At 45.6% G+C, this 12,004-nt stretch overlaps 2 protein-coding genes across 5 annotated transcripts in view; both read right to left on the bottom strand.

Annotated features, from left to right (window-relative positions):
- The window catches only part of TMEM50B (transmembrane protein 50B), a 17,628-nt gene extending 13,790 nt beyond the window's left edge, over positions 1-3,838 (bottom strand). For both annotated transcript variants that reach the window (XM_075771013.1, XM_075771006.1), the window contains exon 1: positions 3,696-3,838. The gene's annotated coding sequence lies outside the window, so the exon portion shown is untranslated. The remainder of the gene's footprint in view (positions 1-3,695) is intronic.
- Positions 3,839-8,321: 4,483 nt separating this feature from the next.
- DNAJC28 (DnaJ heat shock protein family (Hsp40) member C28) lies at positions 8,322-11,854 on the bottom strand. 3 transcript variants are annotated; one of them, XM_075770730.1, is made up of 2 exons: positions 11,768-11,854; positions 8,322-9,724 (listed from the first exon to the last, which is right to left on the bottom strand). In XM_075770730.1, the coding sequence occupies exon 2, from the start codon at positions 9,669-9,671 to the stop codon at positions 8,553-8,555; it is 1,119 nt and encodes a 372-aa protein (XP_075626845.1). In that variant the 5' UTR covers positions 9,672-9,724; positions 11,768-11,854; the 3' UTR covers positions 8,322-8,552. The 3 variants fall into 3 exon arrangements, with proteins under 3 accessions (XP_075626845.1, XP_075626836.1, XP_075626827.1); XM_075770721.1 differs by having other exon boundaries at positions 11,662-11,797; XM_075770712.1 differs by lacking the exon at positions 11,768-11,854 and adding an exon at positions 11,538-11,679.
- Positions 11,855-12,004: the final 150 nt, after the last annotated feature.

The raw sequence follows: 12,004 nt of genomic DNA on the forward strand, positions 1-12,004 counted from the left end.
TTCTCCTGTTTCACTGCAGATGACAAACATGGAGAAACAAGGTGCACAGACTTTGCAACAGAACACAGACAAGAAATCTAGAACTATTTCTACATGTGGTTAATGATTTCACAAAGAAACCTTAGTGCTAGAGCAGGCATGCAAGAATCCACGCAAGGCAGTAAAAGGAAACAGAGGTGCTAATGCAACTGCCCTTTTTCTAAGGTGATTTAAACATTAACTGATGTCATTCCGAATTCTGCAGAGAAGTCTTTCACAGAGGGATTTCAAGAGAGCCCTACTTAACAGTAAAAATCATTAAACATTTCTCTCACTACTGTTATAGCTCCATATGACTTCGCAGATACATGACTAAAAAGCAGTGATACACCATTTCTTCCAGCATTACTGAATGTGCCTACATTCTGTAACCAACACGTGGATATTCCTCTTTTTGTTCTAGGACAATGCCATCTCTGATCAAACGCACATCCGATTGAGGGCACCCACGTGTAGAGGGCACGACAAACAAGAGCTGTGGGGTTTCCGCAAAAAAGGATGTCAGGAAGCAGACTGCAGGATGCCAGAACAATTAATCCAGCCTGAAGTCCAACCAAGTACTTTCCCGTGCTCTCGTTTAAAGGATAAGCATAGTGCCGAGCAGACTTACTGGAAGGACGGACAGTACAGAGCCAACCCAAATGCAACAGGTTGGCCACCCTCTCACAAGCTGTTAAATAAACACCTAGCTATTATACAATACTGGTTTTAATATGCTAGAGGGAAGGGATACCATCCAGAGGGACCATGACAGGGTTGAGGAGTGGCCCCATGCAAACATCATGAATTTCAACAAGGCCAAGTGCAAGGTCCTGCACCTGGGTTGAGACAATGCTCAATATCAATACAGACTTGGGGATGAATGGAATGAGAGCATTCGTGTGGAAAAAAAAAAAATAAATACATGAGCCAGCAATGTACATTTGCAGCCTAGAAAGCCAATTGTATCCTGGGCTACATAACAAGAAGCAGGTGAAGGGAGGTGATCCTGCCCCTCTACTCCGCTCTCGTGAGACCCCACCTGGAGTACTGCGTCCAGCTCTGGGGGCCCCAGTACAGGAGAGACATGGAGCTGTTGGAGTGAGTCCAGAGGAGGGACACAAAAATGAGGGCCTCCCATTCGGGAGGGCTGGAACACCTCTCCTATAAAGACAGGCTGAGAGAGTCAGGATTGCTCAGCTTGGAAAAGAAAAGGGTCCAAGACAACCTTATAGCAGCCTTTCAATATATAAAAAGGGGTTAAAAGAAAGATGGAGAGAGACTTTTTACCAGGGCCTGTAGTGACAGGACAAGGGGCAATGGTTTAAAACTGAAAGAGGGTAGGTTTAAGACCAGACATAAGGAAGAATTTTTTTACAATGAGGGTGGTGAGACACTGGACCAGGTTGCCTAGAGATGTTATCAGTGCCCCATCACTGAAAGTGTTCAAGGTCAGGTCAGATGGGGCTTTGAGCAAGCTGATCTAGTGAAAGATGTCTGTGCCCACGGCAGGGGGGTTGGACTAGATGATCTTTGAAGGTCCCTTCCAATCCAAATCATTCTGTGATTCTATGATAATGTTCTGTATGTATGTAATTCTCAATATCCCTAGCAAAGAATGAAGAAAATAATAAGCTATATCTCAAGTGCGAAAGACCAGTGACATTGTGAAGTTGAGTCTCCACCAAGATGACAAGATCTAGGCTAAAGTTTATCCTTGTATGGGTTAATATGGACACATACATAGGTTTTAGCCCAAATGTATCTTACTACACAGATGGGAAACTCTGCTAAGACAGATGCTTTCAGCTGACTTTCTTACCTAAATAAAGGTACAAAACTCTGTCTCTTGGTTTAAACTTTTACATCCACATACTTCTCAGCAAGGAAATAGGCAAAACCCCTCGCATTAGCTGTCCTTCAATGCCCTTCCTACAATCTGTCTCCTCCTCTTTTCCAAGAGCAGACAGGCTCTCCCACTGTTCTCAGGAAACATTTCTCACTCGTGTCCAATAAACAGAAACACAAGAACACTTGCAAGAAAAAGACTGGTGACTGAAGAACAAGGACAGTTATACTCACTGTAAAAATAATACTTGGTAGACACTAGCAATCAGGTTAAAACAACTAGTATATTATTCAGACAAATGAAGTGAAATGAAAACACAAGAATCAGAGCTCAAATTTTCATCTGAAAATCAGTTTCTCACTCCCAAAATGAACTGATTTTACATGAACAAAGTGTTAAAAGCAGTTGGGAGAAAATACAAAAAGTCTACAAAAAGAAAACTGTATTAAGCTGCACAAGGGCCCTGGAATACCTTCGGGTTAGCAAAGAACGGAACTTCCTATTTCCAAAGAAGAAAGTAAAAGATAGACAGGAGGAAGAGAAGAAATTTAAAATCAAGAAGAAAACTCTATTCTCCTCAAAGAAGATAGCATCTTCTACAAGCAAACAATCAGACTATGCTTTAAGCCACATACTTTCCACATATGCATATACTATGAAAAGATATTTGGCATGGTCACTGTAAGGAGTTTACATGAACATTTCCATTAAGCCCACTGTAATTTTTTACGGGGGATCTTTAGACCACTCACCCATTTTAGTAATTACATGCAGTTTCACTTTCAGTTTCACATACACCATAGCCCTATGCTACATTGTCTAGTTTTTAAGTATTACAGGAAGACAGAAGGAGGAAAGAAAGGAACTTATACAGAAATAAGGCTGCGTGGCAAAATTATTAAAAAGGTAATCACCTTACATGAATCCGCGCGATGCTGAGCCCTAGAGCAATGTGACTGCTGTCTACAGCAAGCATTCTTTAAGAGTGCTATTAAAGTTTGAAGACTTGAGAGAGGCAGAAAAAAAAAAGATCAATTCTGCAATTATCCACAGGCCTATTTTGCTCATAAGAGTATACTATGTGCATCAATATTTCTTTAATGGGCTTAAGCCATGACAGGGCAACATGAGGCAGAATCCCAAAGCTGCAATCAAAGTCCTGACAGTAACTGTTATGCCGAGGGCAGCATTACTTAGAAAATTAAGTAGTTTTTTTTTTAAATTTTCATCGACGGACCTCAAACTTTCTGCTCAGGACGCCCGCTCCTTTCCCAGATGCGGATAATGGCAAGCTGAGAGAGACCTGACCGTGGCCCTGCAGCAGGGCAGCGGGGAAGGACGGGCCCCGCTGCTCCCCCCGGCCACAGGCCCGCCACTTCCTGCAGCTGAGGCCGCGCCACAGCAAAAGGTCACGGCTCCGGCGTGAGGGGCAGGGAAGCGCGGCCGGACGCCCTCCGCCCCAAGCCCGGGGCTCGCAAAGCGCCTTCGCGCTGCCCCGGGCCGGCACCGAGGGGTGCGTGGGAGCACCGGGCCGGGACCGACGGAGCCGCCCCAGGCTCCGAGCGCAGGCGGAGGGAAGAGCCGCTGCTCCCCATGGCAGAGGGGGCGGCGAGGGTCCCTCGCGGCTTGGTGAGGAGAAGCGGAGGGAGGCGGCTCCGGGCACCGGGGCGCGCAAGAGCCGTTGGAGGCAAGCGGGCGCACGCTGCCGCCGGACGCGGGCGTCCCGCGCTACCCTCCCGCCAACGCCCCCATCGCCCCACCCGTCCCCCGCCACTCCTCGCTCCCACCGGCGCCAGCGGAGCGGCAGGAAAACAACGACCGCACGTACCCCCGTCCTGGGCGAGACTCTTCCGCCTGCGGGGAGCGGAGGTGGGGGGCAGAGAGACCCACGACAGACGCGGCCGCTCACCAATCGGAAGCTAGCGCTGAGCGTCACCGGAGGCTGGGTAAGGACGGGGCGCCACGATTGGCCGACGCGGCAGCCACGGCAGCGACCGGAGCCATCGACGGCAGGAGGAGCCGGCACAGGCCCCGCCCCTTTCCTTCCTGGGCGGGGAGGCCGCTGCCGGGCGGGGCGGGGCCCGGCTCGCCCCGCCCCCCCAGCCTGCGGGTCTGGGCGCCACATCTCACTCACGCCTGGCGTCACCTCAGCTACCAAAACGCTTCTTACCCACGTCAGCACTGGCTCACGAGTAAAGTACGATGTGCTAACCTTAACATTTTTCAAGCAGCTCCCATGTTGGAATATATGTACTTCACCACAAAACGCCGTTACACCTTAGCCCTGAGTCTGCTTTAATGAGAATAAAGAGAATTAGTAAGTAATTCTGTGTTCCTCTCAGCTGTCCGGGAAGAAGCATCTGAATTATTTCTTCCTGACTTCACCCCACTTCCCAGCCAGCTTCAGCATAGTCCAAGCAGTACTTGCACCACCGGTACGCCACCCTCATTAGCAGCCTGCTGACGATGCTCACGTTCTTCCTCATCACACTCCCATTTCCCGAACGCGATAAGCGAGCAGGGGCTGAGGCCAAGCCAGCGGGGAGCACTGCCCGGCACTACTCACCCACCCCAGGATCTCTCCATGCCTGCCGTGGTCACAGAGAGCCGAGAGCTCTTCACCACGACATTTCGGTTGCACACCGGACATGAATACATGTCTGCTTGCAACGTGGCTTTGAACGTGCCCAAAACAGACCAATCGATCCAAGATTTTTGACTCTCAATGAATTCCCTTTGTATTTCGCACACACAGGATTCACTGCTCTTTTTGTCGCCCGAGCACTGGAAAGAGGGCTATACCACCACCAGAGGTACCCTCAGAAAGAACCATCTTCTCAGAAAATACAGACTGCTGCCAGTTACAAAAGATTTTAGAGATACTATGCTGCAGCTGAATTAAGTATTGAAGTTAGTAAGTGGCAAGTCTAGAAAATTCACTCAGATAACATAAAAAATGTACAGAGGCAGTCTGAAAAGTGGGAAGTAGAAATTTAAGAGTGGAACAGGGTAAACAAAAAAAGGGAAGGCATTTCAAGGAGATTGCTCAATAACAGTAAAGAGCAATATGGGGCACCAAGTAAGAAAAGCAGAATTGTGAGAAAGGCCTACAAAGATGCAACCAAATGGCAACAGAATATTCAGTTTCTCATTAAAAGACAGTTAAGCTGTGGTCCCTTGAAATCCCACTCAAAGTTAAAAGTTGTAAACTTTTTTTTTTTTGTAATTCATACATGCCTGCTCTCCAATCTCCATCCCTGTTAACACACGTGCCACCATCTTCTCACCCTCATCTGGAAGCATTCCACACTGTTTGCTTGCCCTCTTTGTCTCCTCTCTCCTTGCTAAGCCCTTCCTATCACCCCTCCCACTCCCACGCGTGCACACACACCTGTTTTCTTAACAGCTGATCCCATTTGTGGGAAGGTGAACTGTGTGGTTGCCACATCCAGGGAAATGCAACCAGTAGGGAAATATCTTCAAGGGAGACACCACACGTACCCTCCTCCCTCGCAGCAGCAGTTTCTCCCACTGCTTGTCTTTGTCTCTTGCCTTGTTCTTGCTTCTCGTGACTTTTATTCCTTCTCCTCAGACCCTTCTCTGTAACCCCATGTGCATCCCGAGAGCCATTATTACTCTGAAATAGAAAGGTATTCAGTAGGCCTCAGCATTTACAGCATATGTAGAAACTCTTCAGTTTATAGGACAGCCTGCAATGTTATTTCCGATAGCCTACAGCTGTATGTCTTTTACTGGAAAGCACTAACATGTAGTTGTACAGCTTGCTAACAGTGCTTGAAAGAGCCATCAGACTGTTGGGCAAGAAAGATTCATCACCCCGAAAAAAACTGATACCTCAATTAATATCTCCTAATAATACATACAAATAATATTTTGTCTTCGTATTAAGATGTCATCTAGATAAGCCTTTTAAGCCACAAGCTGTATGGTAATTAGACCAACACATAGGGAGTTCTGGGAATAAGCAACATGTATTTGTATGTGGAATCAGCAATGACTTCATCCTTTTGAGGTCAGTAATAAGGTAACAGTAATCAAATCCAAATTAACAGTCTAGTGCCAGATAGAAAAATGACTTCTGAAAGCCATTCTCTCCTGGGTTTGTTCTAATTTGTATGCAGTACTTGGTATTACTTGTTCTAGAAGCACTGACTGTATACTGCTCTTAAGATTTTGTGAGCTCAGAGCAACAAAATAATAGACCAGCCCTGCAAAAATATACTCCTCCACACACTGGGGGAAAATAAAAATTTAAATTCTTTTTTTCATCATCATTGCTGTAAACATTGAAGCAGTGGATTTTTGTACCTGGCAATTTTTCATGACAACAGCGTAAGGCTCATTTAAAGTGCTGAGAGTCGGGTCACATCTACTCTATTTAAAACCAAGTAGTTTTAAAAGGAACATAAAAATTGCTCAGTATGCTGACTCATCCATTATGGCAACTTAAATATTTAAATTGCTGATACTTATCTTCATTGTGAGCCAAAGTGGATTCCATCAAAGCTGGATTTATAGCAATCTGGTTTCTATTTACTCTTGTGCAATGAATTTCATTTGCAATTAGCTCTTTTTAAATCTGTCACTGGATTAGATTAAACAGCAATTCAGATCCAATTCCTGTAGATCATAATGAGAATCAAAATCTGATCTTTTAAAGAGTATTATGTCAAAGGACTTCCATGAAAGTATGTTTAATTTACTTACAGTTTTCATTAAAAGCAAGAACATATAGAGAAGTCATTTAAATAAACAGACATTCATACACACAGCTGCTAAAATGAATGAGGAACTTAGGAGGTCAAAGCCTGCTGGTATTGCCTGATCTAACACCACGATCTCAATGAATCATATCCGTAACACAAAGGACAGTGATCTGAACTCTTACTGAGTCCCCCGAAACAGAGGACTGCCATGTAACTCCATTCTTCTTTCTCAACATTTAGATTGGGGCTACTTATATGGCAAATCAAGACCACACACCTATTTTGTTCCCACTTCACCACTATATAGGACTTAACCCCTATATCTGCAAGACACCCATTATTTCTTACCATCTTTGCAAACTTGGAGAGCCACCGAAGAGTACATTAATTACTGGCTGGCCCAACTGATCCATGCACCGCGACTATACCCATGCCTCCCAACTGAATCTCAGCAGAAAGGAACTACTAGTCATGATCTAACCCTTTCAGCTAACACCAATGCACGGCACAAGCATCCCAGTGGCACGACCTATGGGCCATAGCTCAGTCTGCACATAATGCTGTTCTTTTTACTTTTGCCACTGTAATTCCTACAAAAAGCTATGCTAAAGGAAGCTGCGATTAGCCCTATTTTCTAAAACATGACAAACATCTTATCACTATTACATACTTGCCATAGCACAAAGGCTTGGAAGACCCATAGTGTTTACCAATAAATAAATTATATTCAATTGTATTACCAGATTATATAATACCCCCTGACAAATGCTACTTCAATTAATCCATTCTACCAACAAATATGAACAATGTTCTGCCTGCATGTTAAGACCTCGCCTAGATGAGCAAGAGCACAAAGACCAAGAAGAGCGTGTGCAGTGTTATCTGCCCAAAAGCAAAACATATTAACCCAGACTCCGCTGGTGCTGGGGCATCTGCCAAAGGATGGTTGCGATCATCATCTGGCTTCCATTTCTGAAACTGGAAATTCCCCCTCTGTGGCATACCAGAGCCTGTGGGACACCTTCCTACAGACTAGTACAACTGCACAGGTGGAGACAATGACAGTCTGAGTCACAGAGGCATGAGGGAGGGAGGGAGCGAGCCCACACAGAGACTGAAATATCCAGTGACACATTTCAAAGGCAAAGTCCAGTTACAAAAGGTAAATAAATCTTTGGCATCATGGAGGTTTTCCCACCCTCCGAGCCATTTAATAGTACAGCAATATTTCACAGTAAGTTATTTGATGCCAATATTCTAAAATATTTAAATGGTACAATTACTTTTGAAAATTAATATTCCCCTCTCCTTTCGCCTCCCAAAAAAGCCCTGCGACTAGGGTACAGTTTTGGCCAGTCTTCCTTATTTGCTCAGATGCTTTCTGAGACCTCCTTGTGTATTAAAAGCCACATTCAAAAATGGACTTCTGCAGAATGTACAGTCCAAGGCCAGACACCCAGAACCCTCCCTTCATTCCCATTTAATTTAACCTTGAAGAGATGAATGCACTTTTAAAAAAGCGCATGAAGCCTGTCAACAATTTATGAGCTGTAAGCATTTAAATAAGAAAGGATAAAGGTTGAACTAACAGAGCACAGCAAGACTTCTACTTCCACTTCGTCCTTAATGTGTTTTTGTTATGCCTCAGTTTCACCTTTTGAAGAGATAACAGACTGTAAAAGTGATTATACTCTATGCTAAAGTGAAGCATTAATTTTAAGCAGAAGTAAAATGAACTGCAAGAGGATAACTGAATTTATTTGTTCCATAACAATATTCACAAATAAATCAATTAAGCATCTGCAAATGCGTATCAGACAACCCAATTTCTTTTAACTGGTATAACAGTGGACAGCTGGATTTCACATTTTCAGTGTACCTGAAATTTCTCTAGTGCTACAAGTTTCAGTAATAAAGTGCATTCAAAATCTTCACAAGACAGATGAATTAGTATTATCTTATTTCAGTGTAAGGTTTAACCACTTCAATAGAGAAGACTTCCACCCAAACCTTTTAACGTTTTCCTCTTCATTTTCCTTTGTGTCTGAATTAGAAGCCTCTCTGTTTTCCATCAAGGCTTCGTAAGTCTTTTGTGCTCGAACAATTTCTTTGTCTGCATTGAAGTGCACCATTTGTCTGCTCAGAATAGGAACAACTAAATTGAAGTTGTCAATTCTTTTGTTTAATTTCCTGATGTCTTCTATAAATTGCTCACAAATACGATTCCATTGCTTTTGCCTATATGGTGTCATCGGGCCTCCAAGCTTACTTCTAGATGCCACTATACTCTTCCTTAACCGTTCAATAGTTTCCCGTATTTCTTTCTGCATCAGGATCCACTCGGGCTGGTATCCGTTGTCTATCAGAATCCTGTTCAAGTTGTGAGTCATAGGATCGACATGCGGACAGTCTGAAAACTTCTGCAAAGGTTTTCCTTTGCCGCTGAGGTTGTCAAAGTCGCCTTTTGCCATCGATTCCTGGATGAGGTCCTCAACCAACCGTTCAACCGCCTGAGTTATTTTCACCTTTTTGCTCTGCCTCACATCTTTGGCTTTCATTAGATCAGTCACAGCATACTGGCTTTCAAGTCTCTGCTTCCGGTACTCCAACACTTGTTCAGTAGCACGGTCTACTCGAAACTGCATGTACTGCTTTTCTCTTTGGCTTGGTGTTCCAAAACCAACACCTTCAAAACTCAGGTAGTGTCTATGCTGTGGTGCTTTTGATTTGAATGGGTCTTCCTCCTCTTCATTAGTCTCGTTCGATTTCTTTTTGTTTGCCACATCGCTGAGCACGACTCTGTATGCTTCTTCTACTTTCATAAATGCTTCAGAATCAGCTGTGGCAGAACCGCTGTCTGGATGGTACCTTTTGGCAAGACTTCGGTACGAGTTTCTGATATCATCGAGGGAACATCCTTCCTCAAGCTCAAGAATTTTGTAATAGTCCTGGATGTTGCTTTTCGGTTTGTAACCCGAAAACATTCTGTTGCCACAAATGTAAGGCAACAGCTTCAGGCTTCTTGGAATCATTGCTTGATGTACCATTAAATGATGCCCTACGTTGTTAGTCAGCATGACACAAAGCCACTTTGTATTTCTTCAGATGCAGCTACATTATAAACAATGACCTAGAAACACATTTTTACAAAAACTGTTAAATATGCTTTTTAAAAGAACTTGCATGATTTGTCTTCTCTTATATTATTTAAAGAAATCCCTACAAAATTTCAGAACAGTGTGCAATGTTCTTTTGTTTTACAGATTAATATTGAATTCTCCATTTCTTATTAATTACTATTGGAGTAATAGTATTACGATATAAATGAAAATTAATTCACAATACAACAACCAACAGTAGCATAGGTTTGGTTTGCACTGCAGAATTCCCCAAAAGCCAAAGCTTTATTGCCTTTCTACAAACTCAGTGCAAGGTAAACTGGAAACATGCTTTATGTTGAGCAGTAACTCTGCTGAAACAAATCTCTCCCTCTTCCTCTATAAACCTACATTCAGCCATCAATGGAATTTCCTATTCACATATGTCAATGCCTCCAGATCTACTGATATATTCTCAAAGGATTTAATTACAGTACCCTTGTGGTATTCTACAACAACTGAGTTGTGTTCGGATTATAGATTCATTTAGATTAACTCTTGTATCCCAGCAGGATACAGGGTGATCACACCCTCGTGGCCGATCTCCTTCATTTGTGCCAGGTAAGGTTATAAATCTGGAACTTGGAACAGATCAATAGCAGCACCTCATCCTGTCAAGAATACCAGTGCTTCTGAATGATTTTGGGAAACAGCAAAAGGAAAACCTTTAGCAAATGACAACATAAGTAAGTCTTCATGTAAAATCAAAAGTAGAAAAATATCATTCAAAGTTCACACACAATGTACACATCAGCTAGCTTCTCTTTATTAATGAAAATCCTAAGACAAATGCCGCATATGTGGTGCTAAAGAGTCTTTTTGCAGATTCATCAGTGACTGCAACATATCCTTTGCTGACTTCCTTTCCAAACACAAAACTAGGTTAAATCAAGGTTAAATTTAAAGAATAAATAGTGTTTATATGTCCTGCATATAACAAACTGCCCTTCTGCAGTAGCCCACCTGAAAAGAGGTGGGAAAGGAGATGTACTTGGGACTGGATGAATCCCAAATATTTTCAGCTGATTTTGATCCAGGTAAAGTATTAAGTCATCAGTTTGACATTATTATAATGGGCTTTTTTTGTCCCCGTTTATGATATAGATCAGTGATTTCTCTCATTCTAGGTGGTTAGCAAAGATAATTTAGTTTCGCATGGCCATAAAAATCCACATAACCACTACCTGAATGGAAAGATCAATGGATACACTCTTGAAAGTCAACATATTGCTCAGAAGCAGCCTTTGTCATAATTCTGTAGACCTGATTTTAATGTACTTGTGTTTAAAAAAAACCCAACACTGTATCAAACTGTATGCACAGCATTCACCCACGGCACCGAAGGGTACCAGCCGGGGGGATTTTTATCCCCCGGCCGTTTGAATTCAGCTCCCGCCGCTGGGGCGAGGTAAGGCGGGGGGGGGGGGCACAGGACCGACCCCCATCCCTCCTGAAGGCCGAGGAGGGCGGCGGCACCCAAGGGCGCGCCCCGCCCCCGTCGCCCGCTGGGCCTGGCGCGCGGTACGCGCGCGCCCCGCTGCCGTCAGAACCCCGGCGGCTGCCCCCCAACTGCCGACCCGCGTGGGCTGCCGCTCCGGGAAGGGGCGAGGGCCCTGAGGCGATGTGCCAGGGGAGGGCTGAGAAAAGCGGGTACCGGCATGCGAGGCGCCGGACGCTCGGCACCCTTCCCCTCCCCAAGCTGTTATGGAGGGCGGGGGCTGGCTCCCCGCAGCGCGACACGCACTTTTTCGCCCAGAGCCCCGCTGCCCAGCACCCCCGCCTCACCTGCTCCCCGCCGCCGCCCGCCCTTCCCCCTCCCGCACAGCGACGCACGCCCGAGGGGGCGCGGCAAGTGCCAGCAATGGAGGAGGAAGAGGAGGAGGAGGAGAGGAAGGGCGATTGGTTTTACCCTTCGCTCAAGGACGTCTCCTAACGGCAGGAAGGGCGGCCGGGAGGGGGCGCATGTGTGAGCGGGAAGGCCGGCCAGCCGGCTCGCGCCCTGCCGCGCCGCCCACCAGCAGAGAGAGCCCGAGGCCTGCCGGAGCCGCGCGCTTCCGCCCGCCGCGTGAGGGCGGCCGCCGGCGCGAGGGCACGTGACTAGGCAGTGCGTGGACGGGTTGCGAGAGCCGGGAGGAGCGTGTTGTCAGGGCGCCTGCGCACGTGGCCGTGGCGAGCAGGCCGGCCAGCGCATGCGCAGTGCGGCGGGGAAGGGGGGATAGCGGGGGGTTGGGCGGTATCCAACATGGCGCCGG

Source organism: Balearica regulorum, chromosome 1 (genome assembly GCF_011004875.1).
Source record: "Balearica regulorum gibbericeps isolate bBalReg1 chromosome 1, bBalReg1.pri, whole genome shotgun sequence".
Taxonomy (NCBI): Eukaryota; Metazoa; Chordata; class Aves; order Gruiformes; family Gruidae; genus Balearica; species Balearica regulorum.